Below are 20,660 nucleotides of genomic sequence, written 5' to 3'. Positions count from 1 at the left end.
TTTATCTTGCTGCACTGTAAGCCTCTTTTTTTTTTTTTATTCACTTTCTTGCTTTCAACCCAGTTTCCAACTGAGAGGTCATCCGGGCTTCAAAAGATCCAAAGTCTCCTTTGTGCCTATTTTTTTTTAAAGCCTTATGTGTGACTACTGGAGTTTTTATGATGAAGTTCAACACTACCTGTAAAATGGCTTTTCTCTTCTTCTCTATGCCACTGCTCTTATTTTTTTGCCTTTGCTGTCTTGAGCAAAATTGCTTTCACTCAGCTTTTGCTTGCTTCCTTTACTTCCTTGTTGACTCTTGTTTTCCAAATCAATTTGCTACTCTGCACACAGCAGGGGGTCTATATATTTACGTACCTTGGGGCTTATAGGATTCAGTACTTTATGTTCTTCATGAGCTCATCCTTTTTTTTATCTCTTAAAAATACAGTACAGAATAAATCCTAATGACATATCAATGTAACTGAAATGTCTCCCGTTTTTTTTCTCTATTGTTGTGGTTTATCTGATGCAATGGTCTCTAAATGATGCAAAATTTAAAAGGATGGACTGCAACAACTTCCCTACGATACAAAAATGTCGTCTGATGACCTTCATTATTTTTTTTTTCTCTCCACCAACAGGATATTTTTGCATCCAAGGATCTTGCAGAAAAAGTAAGCCTCACGATTCACACCCACTCGCACACACGTGACTTAACATTGCTGCATTTTTAATAAGACTAGCGGGACAACTGGCTCCAGCTAAGACCGCTTTGTAAACTCTTCGGTTCACAAAGCGAGAGGAGGATGTTCCCAGTATGTGCTCCAGTTTCATACTGCTGTCTTAGGAGAAAAAAACAAAACAAAAAAAAAAAGTTTTATTTTTTTTTCCAGAGCAACACTTTGAATTGAGTCTTTTGCTGTCTCTGTAAGCCCGTCCAAAGAGTCGCATGTTCTGTTTAAATTAAAACAAGAGGACAATGTGCAGGCTAAGCAGGTTGTGCATTTGACGGCGTCTCCTGCTGCCGTTCTCGAACACTTGCTGACTGACTGAGAAACTGATTTACGCCTCATTATGCAACCGGTCTCAGTTGGGGTGTTCCTTCTGCCTATTAATTTTTGTCATTCACCTGCAATAGGCAGGCTCTGTTCACAAATAGAATACAAAACTCCAGACGCTTCATTATGTTGCTCCGGTGAGTGCTTACTAATGTATCAGGCTGCCTCTCTTGACTTCCTCAATGTGTGGGGCATTACCCAGGTTGGTGCTCGTGGCTCACCATAGCGTTAGAGGAAGGAAATAAAAGTGAATTTAATTTGGTGAGATTACAAGAGCTCAGATTTTTTTCTTTTTTTTTTTTTTTCAATGCAGATGTAAGGTAATTTACCCGCTGGATAAGATCGATTTAGAAGGGTGGATACCATGCACTTCTTCAGCTATCCCTAACACCGAGCAGACTCATGAATTAATGTTATTATGCTAATAAACGGGCTGAATGTGTGCTAAATTTTACCTCTACTACATGATCCCAAAGCTCAGTCAAGAGCCAATTTTCACCAGTGTTCATGTCATACCTCATCAGCTATTCTTCTATGCCTTTCCCCCCTCCTCTACATCTGCGCTTCATGGTCGTGTGAGTCAAAAGGCTCAGCTCCCATCAATCTGCAGAAATCTCTTAGCAGCACAAAAAGGCAATTTCAGTGGTGCAGTCCCAGAATGTAGTTCCCTTTCTTTGGCATTGGTTTGCAGGACAAAGCACAAGTCGTACACGACAAGAGTGGATAAAAATTCAGGAAAATCTGCATGCTGGCGATTTGTTGCTAAGCTGCAGTCTTGGCTTAATCAAACATGGCACTTGAGGAAAAGGGCTACAGTAAATCATGTTAGCAAAAAGTCGGAGATCAATCAAACGACCTTGGCGCTACAATTTCACTCCATGCAGACGCTAATTAAGGCCAGCCTACGCAATACTTTTATCAACATCTATATTAGCAGTAGGTTAAGTGACTCATATAGTTTGCAGGTAATTGCCACATTCCAAACAGACAGTGCCAAGTGATGCTTATCTGGTAATTTGACACAACTTTAATTATGAGCTCAAGAATATATTCTGTTTCAAATATTATTTGCTAATAACATGCTACCACATACTCATTACCACATAACCAATCAAAAAGATAAATACATAAAAAAAACATTCAGGACAACCCGGAAATACTGAAAAAAAGAAAAAATTGGCCTATACTGATTTAAAATGGGGTGCGCAATTAAATGAGACAAATCCATACTTAAGAGGACAGACATATGGCAATTCTAAGGGTTTGCCGTGGCGACCATGCAAACACAATCTAGTGCTATTTGACTTTGCAGTTTCAGAGTTATCCACAACAATGAAGTTAAAAGACAGCAATGCTGATTGGTTTTTTGCTGCTAAAAAGTCACTGTAATCTGTCAAATCAGAAAGCTTATAAAGACAGAATTTTATTTCATTTTGGCGTCTCTGGAAGGAAACTCATGAATTATATCAATGTCCGACTCCATTACCAATTTAGACTCAATGGCCATGAGTGGCATACTGTTGAGGCATCTCTGTCTAGTTCTTTTTTTTTCTTCAACTCTGTCCGTTTGGGGAAATGATACTTTGTCCTGGCAGCTGCTGACAAGCACTGTCAGATCCAGATACACTCTGAAACGCTGACTGTAATCCGTAAGCATTGTCAGAAGTTTTGAAGGACACATTTTCAATCCGTGAGGTTTAATGAAAGCTCCGAAGTGATTCCACTTTGTCTGAGAAACGTCTAGGTTACACTTTTGAAGAGTTACATTTGTCTTTTAGAAACAATTAAGTATGCTTTTTTTTTTTACAAGAGTTCACCAAAAGGCAGATCCTACATAATCTCATTTTTCAATGTGATGGCTGCATTTTTCTTGCCTTTTTTTTTTTTCTTTTCATTTTGATAGCTAGACATCGTCCCCAGAGCCTCTCACATTTTGGAATTATTATGCCGAAAAGCTTACAAGGCCCAGCACAGTAACTTTGCCAAGTATTTGACAGTGACTTCAATGTCAAACCAATACAAATGTCCTAGTTCTCCCATCTAGAAGCAGATGCTGAGCGGAACGAGCGCAAATATTGGAGTAAATCAAAAACTTCCCCACTTCAATAATACTGGCCTCTGTGATGTTAACGCCTGCCAAGTTTAGAGAATGAACTGTGCATGGGACCTAAAGAAATAAACGATTTCTTTAAATGCGCCGCGGGCCGTTATTCCACCCTGACATGTTGCTGCGTTTATCAAAACATTGTGGCCTCCGCCGTTAGATAAATCCAATCCAAGGCTTTCCGCTATCGCAATAAGAAAAGCTGCTAAACTGTCTTGCATGACAATGAATTGTTTCAAATGCCAAAAATGGTTTCACAACTTTCTCCTGTTTGCTAAAAAAGTCTAAAAATGAAGGTTAGATGATCTAAATCAAGGTAAGGAGTTGCATCTATAGAAACAGCAAAACATTAGCTGTTTTACAACCATTAACTCAACAATCTCCTCACAACTTGTTGAAGACAGGTAAGTTGCATTGACCTTACCTTTCTGGCCATGTGTTATGCTGTGTTCTGGTAGAAATGGGTAGAATTAGGATATAATTAGGTAGTTGTGATTATGGGATGAATCCAGGAGCGTGTCCATCCCCTGATGGTCACTTTTAACTCTCCCGAAATCTTCACCGGGAACAACAAGGACAGGAACATTAACTTCCCTCCAACATTGCTTAACAGTGGATGGTTCCTTCAACAGGAATGAATCAATTGTCCTTGTACTGCTGCATCAATGTGAGCATTTTAGACTCAGGTTTTTGGGTCTTCTCTTGTTCTGCGATGCGACGATCGTGTTCCCAAACACACTTCCTGTTGTACTTCCTGTCTTTACGGCGGTTTACTTAAAAGCATATCATTAATTAATGCACAAATCCTTCCTGCTAATGCAGTGTCTGACAGACGCATTGTATTTTACTAGCCTGTATTGAAATAATGAGGTGCCTCTTTCAATAAGAATCACCTTTACTCACCGGATGTCTTTCCCAATGGGACACAGTCTGTTACAGTTTCATACCGGCAGCGGTCTTTATACCACACACGATAGGCTCCACTCTGGATAAGTTGTTTTTCTGAAAGCCTGTTTTCATCTTGTCATGACATCAGAGGTCCTGGACCCATCTCTATGAAAAAAAAAAGGTTCTGCTTCTCCACCATCTGTACACGGCTCAGTGCCCCAGTCTTTTGATGAGGTACAGCTAGCCGCTGTGGAGTCAGCCACAAAGTCGCCACTGGGCAGCAAAGCTTAACCTCCCCATGCACTTTACCGAGAGCACTTTACTTTCAGTCCTGTTTTCTATTGGTATTTGTAATTCCAAGCCCTTTGCTTCTTATTTTTTTCTTTTTCCTTTTAAATACTTGGAGAGTTTTTGTCTATCCACGCTGACGATTAACCAATGGTTTCACCAAAGTGCGTCATTGATTTGAACTGATTTAAATATTTATACAAATGTAAGATTCAATTGCATTTAAGAGTTGCTTTCTTGAGGTCATTCAAAACAAATAGTCTGCATACATTATGATATGATAGTTTTTTTTTTGTTGTTTTTTAAGACTAGGATTTCATCACACACCCAATATTAATATGCTCAAATATTAATCTGTCATATGTAGGATACAGATTAGGGTGTGTCCAGATCTGCTTTGGTGCTAATAAAAGCCAAGTAGCCTCTTCTTTTTAAAGAAAAACCCACTAAAATCTACATAAGAGAATTATGTATGATATTCTTTTTGATCAAGAATAAAACAAAAGATTGTTTTAAATGCTGGAAGGATCTTTTTAATGAACATAAATCTTCTTGAATTTTTTATTCTAATGTCCTGATTATAAAAAAACTTTTATCAAACTTGACAGAAACATCAATATTTAAAAGCTGTTACCTTCTAAACCACGAAGAAACAGAGTAAGAGCAAACTTTGAGCAAATGAAATTCAATGTAACAATAAAGTTAAAGGGAGAAGTTTGTAGTATTTAATGTTCACTATAGAAATGACAGAAAACAGATGGTTCTGTGACCGTTAAGGCTAACAACACACCCATCTACCGGTGTATGAGGTCCACCTTGTAATACTGGTTGAGACCATCTTTTGCCTCCAAACTGCTCAAATTCTTCATGAAATAGATTTAGCCTGCTTAGATTTTCAGGCACTAACAGCCATCCCACTTTCAAAGTCACTATAATCCTTCCTCTTCTCTATTCAGATGTTCACTTTTAGCTTAATCTTCATTCTAGACTCTTAATGGCAACATGTGAAGTTGCCATTAAGAGTCAATATGCAAACTCTAAACTTTTATATTAGGGGATGTGTTATTAGCTATCTGAATTAGTTAAGAGCACTAACATCAGCAATATGAGCTCATAAGAGCAGTGTTTCTTTTTTATTGCCTTGTAATGTAACATTGGGAATAAATAAAGTACTCCGTAGGCTTTTAGTAGATCTTTTTAAGCTGCGTTCAATCGCGAATGAGAACATGGAAAGAGTGAGTTGTCACTGCAGCTGGTTCAGGCAGCCATTGATGGATCCGCAGCGTGTGAGAGGAAGAGGGGAATAAAGGGAAGAGCTAGAATTACACGTTGTCTCTGTGCTGTTACAACCGTTCTCTCTCTCTCTCTCTCTGACTCGCTTTCGTCTCGGCAAGCTCGTATAGTCACAACTTCAGCATATTGGAAACTTCCTGGTGTGTGAAAGCCAGACTCCCAGAAACACGGGCTGCAGTAATTCAGCTTTAATTACCCGCTTCCGCCAAAAAAAAAGAAAAGAAAAAAAAAACGCTTCAGTTATTTGTAATTGTTGTCCTTATTTGGTGTGTGCATGTGACTGTGATCATGTTTTTGCACCATCCTGCAGGAGCAGCTGGTCTGCTCACTCCGGTGCTATGGGAATCAGACATTCCTATTGATCTCCTGTTCCCACGGGAGATGTACGTGTGTGTGTGTGTGCGTGTGCGTGTGTGTGTGTGTGTGTGTGTGTGTGTGTGCGCGCGTACGTGTGTGTGTGTGTGCGCGTGTGTGTGTGTGCGTGTGCGTGTGTGTGTGCCCACTTGCATACAACTCATCCTCTTTTAGCAGCATAATGTAGCAGCAGGGATATTTTGAAAAGTGGAATTTTGTGCAACAGTGCCACTGTCAGGTGACAGTGGAAACTACAAGACTTAATTTCTTCATAAAGCCCAAAGCAATGTTAATTTATTCTTTCTCTGTGTCTGTCTGTAGTGTGCTGGTTGTTTACTCCTGAGTAAGGAGGAAAATGTAAGGATCGCTGATCTTTACTTCTTTCCATAAGATCATGTTAGAAATGTCAATCCAAGAGCTACGTTACCATGTTCCCTGTGTGTGTGTGTTTTTCAGGTTGTAAACCTTGGAGGAAACGGCGGCCGGGTGAGTATGAAGGATGTAGATGTAATGTGAAGCTAAAATGAATGAAACTAATTAATGGGAAGCAATTTGACCAAATAGAAACACGATACAGCATTCTGATTTCACGACGCATTCACAAATAATCATCCATCCTCTCTATCTCTCTGTCTCAGGGCGATGGTTGCTCAGGTCCAGTAAGTAAACTAGTTGTTGATTCCCATGCTCATGCTGCTTGCCTTTCCTTTAGTTGTTTTTTTTGCATAGCCTACAGTGAGCTAGGATTGGCCCTTTTTCTCCTGCTTCTTGCCAAAAGTGATTTGTGAAAATTTGTGCCAACCAACTGTCTCTAACCTCAGTGCACAGATGGATCCAGGGGCCAGAAGGGCGAGAAAGGCGAGCCGGTGAGTGCCAGAGTTTCAGTCACAGGTTGCAGCAACACGTACCAGCGCTTTCCAACCCAGCTAAACCCCCTTCAGCATTTTTGGGTTGATTCTTATGCAGAGCCTCATTTTTCAGGCATTCAGCCACAGTATTAATTATGCAGCTGGAAACCCTGTTGCTCTTTGTGTATTTTTATTTTACCAGTAGAGTGTTTATTAACCATGCAAGAGTGTAAACGTGTGGACCTGCAGGACGAAAGTGGGATTTAATGAGTAAGCTGCAACCGGCTAACATGTGTATCATACAAGTTGTAAACATATTTACACCCCCTCAACATTTTTTTTTCACAGTTTGCGCTTTACAACTACAGAATTCAATGTAGTTTGCTAGGATTTTATGTTGTAGACCAACATAAAGTAGGACATCTACAGAGAATGCAGCTCACAATTATTTAATCACGATTAATTAAATTGAGCTTGTTAAACTTTTTTGCATGGCATGCATTTGTCTGACTTGTCAATTTAATAAACATAATAAATTAACTTGGATAAACCTACTTTGATAACTTCTGACCAATTAATGGAATATGTGTAAATTGGATCACCTGTTCTGTTTGTTTTTCCCCCTCTTTTCTGCCACACTACACACTTTATATAGACGCGCTATTCTTTTTTTGGGTGTCACAGTGAATACAAATCCATGGGATTTAGATCCCTTTTTGAAAAAAACATATATATATTTTTTGGACTTGGCAATTGTCCTGCTGCCATAAAAAGTCTATAGTTGTATTTTTGGCAAAATGTGAAAAAACTGAGGTTTGACTCGGTCGTTTCCCCAATTTTAGAAAAGACCAGCTCTTTCTCTGAGACTTGGTGTAAATGGGGCAATAGCCTCTTGGTGTTAGCCCACGCAGGCTACTGACTGCTTACTATGTTTGCCGTGCTCCAGGTTGTGTGTGGGCGTGTGTGTGTAGTGTACGTTTTGTTTTCTTTTAGAGCCAAGTCATTGATCTTGGCCTTATCTCCGCTGATTGCCTCCACAGGGAACGGCTTCCAACCGGGGTCAGGCAGCTGGGTACAAGGTGAACAGTTGAAGAAACTTTTGGTGATTAATAATCAAGACGTAACCCCCTAATGATCATCCAATTAGATTCTAACCTCTCATTCTCTCGGTGGTTTTGTCCAGGGAGAAAAAGGTCAGAAAGGGGAGATCGGTCCACAAGGCCTGACAGGAACACCGGGGAAGGATGTAGGTGTTTCGTGCTTGTTTTCTTCAACACATCTAGAGCAAGTCAGACAGTAAGGTCAAAATGCGGTTTATACAATCGCATAAATAAGAGAGGACATCTCCGAGAGATACTCACTCATCCTGCCGTGCGTTTACTTTTATCAGGCCTAAGCGGATATTCGGTAAACCCATGTGGTACCGCTCTCTAAACTCGGGCTCTCATTGATATCTGCCCGCTCCTGTTGCGTTAAGTCAACCTGCTAATGCCTGTTAGATTAGGCTAGAGCAACAAAGCTTGCACAATCAATGCCGCCTCATTGACTGGGCCGTTTGTCTCTCACACAGGCAGCCGTCTATTCAGGAAGACTTAAACCTTTTAATCTTCCCCCCCTGAACGGTGCAATGAGCCCGCGAACTCATGAAAACTTTTGAGGAACAAATTACAGCCTTAGCAGGGCGCCGAGAGATTCCAGCAGTTTTTTTCTGGCATCCGACGAACTCACATTTAACAGTTTTCTAAGCTAAGTGCTTGTTGTAGCCAGATGGATTTGGTGGGGCAGGGGGGGAATAGATTTTGTTTTTAATTCCTCCCATCCATATGACATTCTGAAAATGAATGCGCTCGTCGATGTGGCTTGAGTCAGGCAGGCAGAAAATATCACATGCACCACTGAAGACAATTCATCTCACAGGCTTTATGATAAGCCTGTCTATTTTTTCCTTCTGGTGAATGATGTTCAATAAAGTAGGGAAATCTAAAAGACTTGAACATTTCTATAAAGGAGACAAGCTCCACGTTTTCTTTAACACCAGCGGCACTCGTTTTATTCCCTCTCAGAACACGCTGATGATGTCACTCTCCTCTCTTGTCTGTCACCGTTTCCCAGGGTCGGGCAGGGTCCATCTGCGTCGTTGGCCCCAAGGGACAGAAGGTTTGTCTGCCTTAACTCTTGGGCTTTCCGTCATCAGCCTGCCTGTCACATTCATGCAGCCCAGTTTGGATTTGATAGAACCTGCACCGGGTTTGTTTTCCCAGGGCACTCCGGGATCGGTGGGTCCAGAGGGCTTAGCTGGGGAGCCAGGGAAGCCCGGACTTCCGGGTCTGCCAGGATTCGGAAAACCGGGTCCACCGGTGAGAGCACTTTTCCACGATAGAAGATTTGGTAAAGAAAAAAAACATAATGCACTCGAGTAAATTGAATAATCTGCTTATCTTCACAGGGCCCTCCTGGCGATGGTAGAGGTGGGAAGGTAGGCTGTTTGCTGAAACTTGTCTGATGAAATGATTGACATGCTGCAAGTTTTAACACTCTTTAAAAGTGAAAAGAGATCTATGTGATCGCATTGATCGAAAACAATATTTGTGCTGATCAGTGAACGCATTCACGTCCTGATGTTTGGACATCTGAAATGTAAAACATAAATACATAAATCAATCTACACCGAAAGATAAGGTTTTACAGTTGAATCTGAGTTGAAAGCAGAACATTTGATTTCCTTTTTGCCAACTCAATTCTGACTCCTGGTACAGTGAATTGGAACAAATTGGTGATGAGCACTATTAAATCCCTCTCCGTTCGGAGGGTCTAGATTAGATGCGATGAGACATAAGCAATAGTTTGTACCAGAGTTTTAATCTGGAGAGCACATCACAAGACAGACTTCACTTTGAATAGAAATAGTCAATACCACATATCAATTTTCTTTTTATCGTGTGCCACATAATCTCGTTACAGCCTTAACAATAAATTTCTAAAAAAAAAGGAAAAAAAAGTCTAGTTTCTGGTATGTAAAGTGTAGCATAATAAAAACCAAATCAATGTAGTTGTTAACATGAAAACAATCAAATTTTATGACGTGTCTGTGTGACACATTGTTTATTAAATTAATCCAACTTCTTTTCTTTCCTTCTAACCTTTATCTTTGCTTTAACACTCAAAATCAAGAGTAGTTTTCCATGTGAATCTATTGTTTAAAATAAATTATAGTCATTAAGCACACATTTTGAGTATGGTGGCTAATTGAATAAGAGTAGAGGACCATGCCCAACTTTTCCTGCTCTTTTGGGGATCCTGCTGCCAGTTCCAAGCTAACCTTACTGACGAGATCAATTTGTGTTTCATGCTATCATATTCAGTTTCAACTTTCCATTTACAGGGAGACCCAGGACCGAAAGGAGAAGACGGCTTGCCAGGAGACCCGGTGAGAGACTCTTTTAAGCATTGATTGATATTCAGCAGCGCATGCACCGGCTTCCAACAGACTGTACTGTAATGATGAACTGGTACATCAGTGTTTGACAGGGATTCTGTTGTTTTCCCAGGGACCAAGAGGCCCAGGAGGTCCAAAAGGAGAGAAGGTTTAATAATGCCACATTAACACAATCCTTAATCTTTTCATCTGCCCGTCCCTGCACTCCGATCAACACGCCGCATGCTTAATTTGTGTGCAAATCTTCAGGGTGACCCGTGCGAAGTGTGCCCGGTGTTGCCAGCCGACACAGTGGCCTTGCAGGGGAAGCCTGGTCCTAAAGGAGAGCCCGGATCGCCGGGGATCGGAGAGAGAGGACTCCCCGTAAGTACACCGGTTTGACTTGCCGCGTAATGTATTCAGCACCTGCCGGGATGTTCCGTTTTACATTTTTATGATCTCGCTGCATGTTTTATTAGAGCTGTAGATAGGGGTGTGAGTCGTAGCTGACAATTGAACCCTGAGCGCTCGTGTGATGGCGTGTATATTTAATCTTTCTTATCGTTCTGAGGAAAAGCGCAGCGTTTACTTCCACCTCGGGGTTGTGTGTGCCCCTGTAATTCTTGCGGCGCTGCGGCAGCTTAACGGAAGACGTGATACGCTGTCAAAAGTTTAGTCACCAAGGCGAGGGGTTCGTTCGTTCTGTCCCTCCAGTGAGTCCAAATTCTCTCTCTCTCTCTTTTTTTTTTACCTTTTATAACTCCCACTTACTCCAACAGGTGAAATGGGGAATGATTTGTGGAGGAGGGGTGATAGAATATAAATCTTTAGCCTTATGAGATTTTCTGTGCAACGATTTCCAATAGTGCCAGCATCAATCTGTCATACCTGGTTAAGGCAGAGAGAGAGAACAAGGTAGAGCAGGCGAAAAAGGAGAGCTACAGTGCTCTGGAAAAAGTATTTGCCCCTTAAAGGTTTCTTTCTTGCTTGCATTTATGTCACACTTGAAAGTTTCAGATCATTAACAAGATGTTAACATCGGAAATTATATTCCGACGGAATGCAAAAAAAAAGCTGCTTTGAAATAATTTAATTTAAGTTGAAATTTCCTTGGTAATTTTTAAAGTAGCTATGATCAGCCATATTTTTGGTTTGGTTTTACCTGCCAGTTCCACAACTGGTTACTGTCAGACCTTCACTTAGCTTAGTACAACCTTAACACGTCAGCTAGAGCTATATATATATATATATAAATAAAAAGAGCACATTATGTACAAAGAAATGTTCTGCACGGCCATTTATAAAGCTTTGAGACTCCTATGAACCCCAGTTACAGCCACTATTCATACATGGAGGGGAAAAAAAACATGGAATGGTTGTGAACCTTCTCAATAAATGGCAGGGATAAAATTACTCTTTGTCAATTACTTATCCAGGAGGTCACAAAAGAGTCGGGATTGATATCTGAAGAGCTGCAGGCCTCACTTACCACAGATAGGTCAATGTTCGTGATTCTGTGATGAGAGAATATTGGCAAGAAAAGGCCCGTGTGAGACAGTTCTAGTTCAGCAACCCATTCTGACCAAATAAAATAAATAAATATCCGTCACATGTGCCAAAATGAATCAAATTCTTGATGATCCCCAAGACTTTTGAGGAAGTGTTTGTGACCCTCAGCCTTAAACTCAATCTCACTTGTTTAATTACCTGAAATATGTAACATAAGAAAGCAAAAAGACAAAAAAAAGAACCTGTTCACATACCTTACACTATGGCTTCCCTTCAAACAAACATCCTGACATCTGTTCATTTCTTTTTACTTCCTTTCCCCTCTCCCTGTGTTTTTTTTTCTTTGACAGGGTGTCGAAGGTGCAAATGGCAAAGCGGGACAGAAGGTATGAGGTTTCTTACTTGTTCGTTTGAATGTACTTAATTCATATTCTGCTCAAGTGTGACCTATACACGCTCATCTGCATTCTTCAGAAATGCTAACATCAGCACTGCGTGAACACTCCTTCCCAGAGCAGATGCAAGCTAAAATAGCTGAACCAAACTGCACAAAATGCAAAAAAAAAAAAAAAAAAGTCCACTCAAACTCAAACTCCCACATTCAGAACATCACGTCATGAAGGTCTGCAACTACGAAATTCAGTCAACTTTAGTCGATGACTCAGAGTCCTCGCGATATGCATCGACATCTGCCTAATTGCGGTGACCAGAATGCTTCCAGTGCCGTGTTCAGACGCGAGATCGCAGCGCAAACTGCCTTGGCAGGATGCGCCGGGATTAATTTGAATTCTGTGCTTTTTGTATGCTTTGGCAGGGAGAACGCGGATCAGATGGCGCCAAAGGAGCAAAGGTTGGTGTGGTGTCTGTCTTACCCCTGAAATTAAATAGCTTCTGCTTCAGAAGCTTTCTCCATTAAGTTGTCAGCCAGATATAGCTTCCAAATTACTTAACTGATCTTTGCAATTGTTCTTAAAGGACTGTTCCAAGCTAACCAAACAAAGTTTCAGTTTTAAAATGTATTTTAGTGTGATTTTCATCTTTGCCTGGAACATTTTAGATTCATTTTTTCATTGAAAAAAATTGAAAATCATTTTTTATTGCTGTTGCTATTGTTCTTCCACTTTACCATTATGTGGTAGCTTTTGACGTTTGTGGCTGTAACAGGACAAAATGTGAAAAAAGTTTGACTGCAAGTAGACATCTGCAGGTCACAGAATAAGATGTCGACATCTGAAGATATCACGCGTGTTCTGTGGGTTTCAGGGAGAACCGTGTTCCGTGTGCCCCACCCTCGGAGAACTCCCACCCAAATTCATCCCTGTTGGTGAAACTCAAACTCTGCAGCAGAAGGGAGAGAAGGGGGAACCTGGGATTGGACAGAAAGGAGAGCAAGTAAGAAAATAGTTTTTAGGGTAAAAAAAAAAAAAAGTGAAAGTGCATAAGCCTCATTAAAGTAACGTATTGTCCTCTTTTTATTTCCCAGGGGGAGCCAGGAAACGTGGGTTCACCTGGCCTTAAAGGAGAGAAGGTAGTTAACGTGTATTCTTCCATATATATATATAAGACATAGTGCTGCAAAGTAACAAATATGGATTGTATAAGTGAAGCCCATTCAATCGGTTTTTGGAGCACGGCTCTTAATGACTGCGTCGAGAAGATAATCACAGCGGTGTACTAATTTTAAGGCCCCAAACTGTCTTCCTTAGGGATTTTTTACTCAGCGGGAAGCTTATTAGCAAAAAATCCAAGGTACTCAAAAACCAATATCATCTGACATAGCTGCCCATAGGGTGCAACTTAACTCTGAGGGGTGAATTACCAATTTAAAAAGCAATCCATTTTTATCAAAATGGGGAATTTCAGTGATCTTTTTTTTTTTTTTTCTGCCTGTCTGCAGGGTAATGCTGGCAACGCGGGAGCTGCCGGAAAGCCGGTGAGTCCAGCTTCAGTTCTTTGAATCTGATTTTTTTATATATTTTTTTTCTGTTTCTGGTGATGTAATGAAATGAAATGTGCCCATGCAAACAGGGGAAACCAGGACCAAGGGGGGCTGCTGGGAAGGACGGACAGAGAGGTGCACAGGTAGGAGAAGTGGATAACAGCCTTCGCAACTTTGCCATGAATCAAATACATTTTCTTTCCTAATAGTTTTTTTTTTTTTTCTAATTTTATTTGCACTTTTTCATGTTGTGTCCAAGAAGATGGATGCTTAAATGAACTCTTCAAATTAATTCAAGCTTTACAGCTGTAAATATTAAAATAAAAGCTGTGTTTTGGTGTGGCCTGTGTGGCCAGATATTTCATCTGGCCACACAGGCCAGATTAAATATTGTTGAACAGAATTTCCTTTTACAGATAATAAGAAAGTTTGCTTTAGATCGACTTGACAGTGATCCAGAAACATAAGGCTGTTGTGAAGTGGGTGTTGGAAACCCTCCAGCTGTTTTTGTTTGCTTCTGCCTTTGTATTCTCAGAGTAACAAAGGTCCAGTCCTCTCCTCTCTGTTTTGCTAATTCTTCCAAGACACTTTGGCTAAAAAAAAAACAACAAAAAAACCAGCTAAATATGCAATTTAGTTTGAAACTATGCAGTAAGCAGAAATACATTCCTTAACAATAGCTGAATACAGATCATTCTAAGTCCTGACAAGAGCTCCTGAAAGCTCTTTCTCCCATTTTCAAACTAGTTTTATTTTTAATCACACTTTGATAAACATCCCAGCTAGCTCGACATTTGATACTTAAGGGAATATTTTTGCACTTCTGCCGCTGCAGTTAACTACAGTGCTGCTTTTGGATGTCCTAGAAAACAAGTTGTGACAGAATTGTGTTGACAACTGATGGAAAAAAAAAGTGGGTGCTGCTTTCCACACTTGATGGAATCATAAATGGTGCTGGCCACCAGAAAACTTTCAAGGATAATGTCTGGCCACTGTCCTTTAAGTGAACAGACTTAAGGGACTTGAAAACTGATCCGTCATGTTTGGAGAAAATTGGGGCAAAATTTTGGTGTGCCCTAGTCAAAAACTAAAATCCAAGATAAGCTGTTGTGCCATGAGATTAAGCAGTTCATTCATACTCAAAATCCTTCCAATTTGGCTGGAGTACGAACAATTTGGAAAAGGAAATGAGTGCCAGAAATCCTCTGGAGTGACTTAGAAGAAATTAGTTGACAGTTTATTGTATGTTTGATGGCAGTTACTGTTTCTAAGTGTGGCTTAGTCTGTCATTTAATAGGTTGGAGGAGCAATAACTTGTCAACACTTGACCATAACTTTGTTTAAATAGCATTTTGTCTTTTTATTAGAGTGAATCGATTTTTTGTTTTTTAATTTGACAACTTCTTTTTCCATTTATTCTAGTTGTCTTTGATATATATTTTTGATGATCCTAAACATTTTAGTGTGAAAAAAATGAATAGGCTACTTTTATTAAATGGGAAACACTTGTTATGGTACTGTAGTTTAATTAACCTAAAAATACATTTTGATATGTAAACTTAAGCAAAAATGTGTAACCTTCAAATTTTTAATTTGTAATCTTTAGAAACCTGTTCAATTCAGGTGTACTTTTTAAGTAAAAGCAGAAGTGCCTTTATAGAACAATGCTGGGAGCTGATATTAGCAGGTTAATTAGTCTGGCTAAGGACAGCCTGCAGCCAGCTGCTTAATGGAAGCACCGCTTGCAGTTTGCCAATGGTAGCTTTAAAGGAGTGTGATTTAACAAGAGTGATGGATGTCACTTCATTAGCTTCTGCACCACGTCTGCTCATGTCATGTTGCACAAGCTAAAGTCACTAAGTAACTTTTGGTGTCATTAAAATGATTTTAACTCATAGGAGCAGTAAGATGGAAAATTTTAGTGGTTTTCACTTTATAGTTCCTTTAAATTATTGATGAAATTTGATATCACACCATTCCTTATTCAATGCTTCATGTGCTTTCATCAACTGACTTAAGAGGCTACTTCATGGAAGTGTCTAAGCTCTTTACTATAGAGCTACAAGGACGTGAACATGACTCATTCCAGGCAACTGTAAAATTGTCTGGATTGATTTCAAAGCCACATCAGTTGGGCAGTTGAAAACATGAAAAATAGATTTCCTCCTCAGAGTATTTATTTATTTATTTATTTATTTATTTATTTATTTATTTATTCATTCATTCATTCATGAAAGCATTGGTAAATACAAGCTGTGACTGACCTTTGTGACCTTTAATAATTCTGGTTGGTTTTTATGTACAAGCCTGTACAATGTCATTCATTTACATGAGCATATTTTGTGATAACTTTATATAACCCTTATTGGAAAAAAATACAAAATGGTGGAAATATGGAGAAAGAAAAAAAAAAAAAAGGTGATGATTCCTTCCTGATCTTTCAACAGGGTGAAGACGGGAAGCCCGGTGTGGGAACGCCTGGCCCAAAGGGTGAGAAGGTGAGTGTGTGTGACTGTGTTAAGAAGTCATTACCCCTGTTGCTGTGCAGACCGATTTTAAGTCTTTGTCCATCCGCAGGGCGTCTGTGGTGTGTGTCAATCGTCAGAGGTTGGTAGTCAACCGAGCGGCCTGCTTGATAGAAGAAAAGGTGAACCCGGCCCTCAAGGTCCCCCTGGACCTCCAGGACTTGGAGCTGAAGGCAAACAGGTATATCTGTTTTTAAAATATCAATAGGAAAAACAACTTTTTTTCAACGTTCCTGAAGAATCTTATCGTACTAATGAGATGGATTAACGCCATTGCTACAGTGTATTAATCCGAGTCACAGTCATTGATCTTTGCCAGTGTTTTTTATTGCACCTTGTTGTTTATATCCTCATTAAACAAAGAGAAATATACACCCTGCTTAAAGAGAACAAGGATAAGTTCCCTCAATCATAAGCCAGTTTAAGTGCAAATAATCAGTCCGGCGTGTACGAGCTGAACCAGCATCACAAAATAACATTTTTAGCTAATTCCACGAGACGGGCTTCTTTGTTCTGCTACGGAGTAAAACCGATTAGCCGCCATCTGGAAGAGTGAAAAGTTTACGATGCTGGAAAGATTTCAACCCCGAGGGCAAAATCCACCCTGATGCTCATCGTGCAAACATAATATGCAGGAAATCTCGCCGAACAACAGAACAGCAGCTAAATAGTAAAAGACAAAAATCTCTTTTGGCTTCTGCCACCTATTTGGTTTAAACTGCCGGGTGCTTCTGCCCGTCACTTTGTGTCAACGGTTTTTACTCTGTGTGACCAGACAGACATTTGCTCCGTACTTGCTGCTGAATGATTGCTCATTGTTACTTTTAACAGGGACCATCAGGCCAGTCTGGTGCTAAGGGAGAAAAGGTACGTTTTCTATTATTTTGTGTACATGTATTTACACACTTTGTGCTCCGGCTGCTAAACCCCCAAACCCCTGAGAAACATATTCCAAACATTTTGGAGCCCTGTTTTTTGGCTGCTAAGTTAAAACCAACTAATCAAGCCTTCCGGGTATTGTGTCAGTCTTTTTAAATAACTCATTGCCCAAACACTTTCTAAATCATGCATTTAAACGCCCAAGAAAGGCCTTTCTAGCCAGAGAGACATTGATAATGAGTCTTGAATAAGTAACACCAGCACAAGGATCAGTTCAAGTGATACTATTTTAATATTTAAGGCAGCTGGGGTACAAATAGTCCAGCATCTGCTTCACATTATACCTCAAAACTTATTTGGAATACTTTTATCATCCTGAAAAAAAAATCTAAGAAGAAAAAAAAAAAACAATCTGTCAAAAACAAAGCCAGTATACCTTAAATTACCTTATTCACTGGAATCTCTCAACCCCAACTTCAAAGTGGAACTAGACAGTTGTTGAAATAATGAGGCTGGAGCCACTTTCATTATTTGAGAGATAAATGAATAAATCAGGAGTCGGTAACTAAGCTCCATTCTGTCGGCTCTATTATTTTTTAACAGAAAATGCACGCCTCCCGTCAAAACCAGAAGGGTTTCTGATTGTGTGTTTTGTGTTCGACCAGGGCGAGCGAGGAGAACAGGGAGACAAGGGATTGAACGGTGACCCCGGAGTCTCAGGTTTGCCTGGAGACCCCGGTCAGGATGGATTAAGGGGCTTGAAGGGAGAGAAGGTAAAAATTACAAGCTAACAGACCATTTTAGTTCAACGTGCCGCAGTCTGATCCACCTCTTTTGATGATTTATTCAGAAATATTAACACAAGTTAAAAATGTAGACTCTGTCTGCTTTTTTAAAAAACCGCTATTAATCCAATCTGTTGGGATGTTAATATATTTTGTTCAAAAACTGGCCATATTGGTCCCAGCTCCCAAACATATGCTGCTTTGACTCATTCTGAAGGTTTGTGTATCATGCTTTGGGTTTGTTTTGCCAGGGTGATTCATGTACTAGCTGCTCGTCTGCTGGCACGGCGCTGGGTGACGGTGTAGCTGTGCCAGGGCCCAAAGGAGAAAAAGGAGATCTTGGGTCCCCGGGAGCAGGGAAACCTGGCAAAACTGTGAGCTGGAGTTCAGTTAAATTTTAGTTTTGCACTTTGAGAATTGCTCAACTCCCCAACGTCTCAGTTTGCATTTATTCTCTTTAGGGAAATCCTGGCTTGCCAGGTGTGCAAGGTCCCTCTGGTCCCAAAGGAAGCAAGGTGTGAATTGTACACACACACACATATATATATATATATATATATATATATATATATATATATATATATATATAAACAAAGAAATAAAATAAAATCCTCCATATATGCTGTCGTTCTGATTTGTGGTGCGCCTTGCCCTCAACAGGGCGATGCTGGGGCTGCAGGAGTGGGCCTTCCGGGACCACAAGTAAGACTTGCTTTTTTTTTTCACAATTATCAGAGAGCGCAACTCATAGCACAGGATTGTGAAGAGGAAGGAAAATTATATTTGATTTTTACAAGTAAAAATCTGAAACGTGTGGCATAAATCATTTATAATATCCAGAAAATGCACTTGGGTTTATGGTTGCGTTATGGCAAAACAGGAAAAAGATTCTAAACATTTTGTGCTTAAAATCCATCAACCATGTTCTCTCTAATGGTTTATTTCTTCAACTTCTGGGAAGTTGAATAAACTTTTCAACAGCTAATCACTTACATTAAAAACCTTCCCGCTTCTTCTCTTGTTGCTTCATTTTTTAAATGTTTTTTCCCAGGGCATTGAGGGACCAAGAGGTCTCCCAGGACTAGTAGTGAGTTTCTCTTCCACCTTCACATTCTGTATTTACCATGATGCACATTTCTAACCTGGTCTAACCTGTTCATTTCTTGAGGGACCCCCTGGTGTTACAGGATTGCCAGGCTCTGTTGGCCCTGCAGGGGAAAAGGTAAATTTTTGAATTAAAACTAATCTGGAAACAAATTTTAAAAAATATTTTTTCAAACTTTGCTTTGCGTCTTTTTTTGTTCACAGGGCTCAAGAGGCGATATGGGACTCCCAGGGCTACAGGGACCGCCGGGATTTGGAGTAGCGGGACCGCCGGTAGATTTCAATATGGCTTATTATAATCCTTTTATTTTGACTCTCACACAACGCGACTAACTTTCGATTCGCAGGGTAAAGACGGAGCCCTTGGGCCCAGAGGGCTTCCAGGAGCTGACGGCGCACCCGTAAGTTTCCGTCTATTTTTACGTCTTCGTTCCATTTGCATGTTTATGTGTGTGCGCATTTGCAGTTTAGGGAAGACGCTGAAGTTTCAAGCTACACTTAATGTTTTGGTTCGGTTAGAAGTTTTAGTTTCCCTTGAGCTTTTTTTTTTTTTTTTGGGAATTGTTCTTGATTTAGACATTAACCAGGATTTCTGCCTCGATCCATAAGAGAGGCGATGTCTGATCCCATTTCATCCTTACCCCCCTCAGCTGCACTCGGCTCACTTCCACGTGAAACAACAAAGAGTAACTTCATGTGTTTCTTCTTGTGTGTGTCCTTCTCTTGCAGGGATTTCATGGAGCTAAGGGGGACAAGGTAAGTCTACCATTTTGTTTGGATGACAGGAACTGGAAGGGGTTTGAAGATCAGGGGGCGGAACAGATGGTAATCACGAGAGAAGGCTTAACACCCTCCACTGACCGTGCCCGGCGTCACAGACGCACTCACTCTGACACACCTGTGCACGCGCGGTCCCGCGGCTACAGATAAAGCATTAGTGGAGGTGACACGTGTGCCATTCTTGGCAGAGGAGGATGTTTTGCGGGCCTGAAGAGAGACGCTGTGTATGAGTAATAATTACAGTTTGAGTCAGAGCTGCAGGTCCAGACTGTCACTGAGGAAGGGAGAGATGAAGAATTAAAGAAGGCGGAGCTTTCAGGGCGTGGGACGGGGGACTCAGATGTTAATGAAGGATCATTTAAACGTGAGAATAGATACTTTATTGCCCCCACTCCCCCCCCAATAAAGGGACATTTTACTCAGTGAGCATGTCTCTAGCTATTTACATCAACTATTAAACAAGCAAAAACAACAACAAAAAAGTAGCAAGTAAAACACAATTTCAGCAAAAATACACTTAAACACTGGCTAGATGAACACAGAATCAGCAATAACTTCCTCTAAAGTTCCTGGCTTTTGGGCTTTTAACTTACCGTATTTTCCACACTATAAGGCGCACCGGATTATAAGGCGCACCTTCAATAAATGGCCTATTTTAAAACTTTTTTCATATATAGTCGAAGCACCCCGGATGAATATCTAAAGCCACTTTGTTGACATAAAGAATGACTCCGGTCGGCGAGGAGAGGCTTCCGCGACTGGGCCGGGGCGTGGCCGGACGCCCGGCAAACCCGGCCCTTCTCCGTTTGCACACAGCATGTTGGTGGAGAACGTGGTGCTAAATGAGCTGCAGACGACCTGATTCTAGACAGTCGGTATTCATGTCTATGGATCGGTCAGTCAAACTTT

General features: G+C 40.5%; 1 protein-coding gene across 6 annotated transcripts in view; it reads left to right on the top strand.

Moving 5' to 3' along the window:
- Positions 1–20,660, top strand: part of col16a1 (collagen, type XVI, alpha 1) — an 83,531-nt gene that overhangs the window by 37,696 nt on the left and 25,175 nt on the right. For 3 of the 6 annotated variants that reach the window (XM_008421598.3, XM_008421597.3, XM_008421600.3), the window contains exons 9-39: positions 624–656; positions 6,289–6,324; positions 6,424–6,453; positions 6,606–6,626; positions 6,789–6,833; positions 7,856–7,894; positions 7,999–8,061; positions 8,928–8,972; positions 9,077–9,172; positions 9,262–9,291; positions 10,198–10,242; positions 10,364–10,399; positions 10,501–10,614; positions 12,090–12,125; positions 12,554–12,589; positions 13,003–13,131; positions 13,223–13,267; positions 13,637–13,672; positions 13,768–13,821; positions 16,126–16,176; positions 16,256–16,384; positions 17,035–17,070; positions 17,748–17,855; positions 18,119–18,241; positions 18,329–18,382; positions 18,528–18,569; positions 18,919–18,954; positions 19,036–19,089; positions 19,176–19,244; positions 19,319–19,372; positions 19,701–19,727. In XM_008421598.3, coding sequence (XP_008419820.1) covers positions 624–656; positions 6,289–6,324; positions 6,424–6,453; positions 6,606–6,626; positions 6,789–6,833; positions 7,856–7,894; positions 7,999–8,061; positions 8,928–8,972; positions 9,077–9,172; positions 9,262–9,291; positions 10,198–10,242; positions 10,364–10,399; positions 10,501–10,614; positions 12,090–12,125; positions 12,554–12,589; positions 13,003–13,131; positions 13,223–13,267; positions 13,637–13,672; positions 13,768–13,821; positions 16,126–16,176; positions 16,256–16,384; positions 17,035–17,070; positions 17,748–17,855; positions 18,119–18,241; positions 18,329–18,382; positions 18,528–18,569; positions 18,919–18,954; positions 19,036–19,089; positions 19,176–19,244; positions 19,319–19,372; positions 19,701–19,727 — 1,752 coding nt within the window. Of the gene's footprint in view, positions 1–623; positions 657–6,288; positions 6,325–6,423; positions 6,454–6,605; positions 6,627–6,788; positions 6,834–7,855; positions 7,918–7,998; positions 8,062–8,927; positions 8,973–9,076; positions 9,173–9,261; positions 9,292–10,197; positions 10,243–10,363; positions 10,400–10,500; positions 10,615–12,089; positions 12,126–12,553; positions 12,590–13,002; positions 13,132–13,222; positions 13,268–13,636; positions 13,673–13,767; positions 13,822–16,125; positions 16,177–16,255; positions 16,385–17,034; positions 17,071–17,747; positions 17,856–18,118; positions 18,242–18,328; positions 18,383–18,527; positions 18,570–18,918; positions 18,955–19,035; positions 19,090–19,175; positions 19,245–19,318; positions 19,373–19,700; positions 19,728–20,660 lie in introns of those variants that run through there. The other 3 variants (XM_008421601.3, XM_008421599.3, XM_081612788.1) reach the window with 3 other exon arrangements.

The sequence above is a fragment of the Poecilia reticulata genome, chromosome 11, assembly GCF_904066995.2.
Source record: "Poecilia reticulata chromosome 11, P_reticulata-male-v2, whole genome shotgun sequence".
NCBI lineage: Eukaryota > Metazoa > Chordata > Actinopteri > Cyprinodontiformes > Poeciliidae > Poecilia > Poecilia reticulata.
Note: the sequence above shows the minus strand (reverse complement) of the source record. Positions and strands in the feature narration are given on the sequence as shown.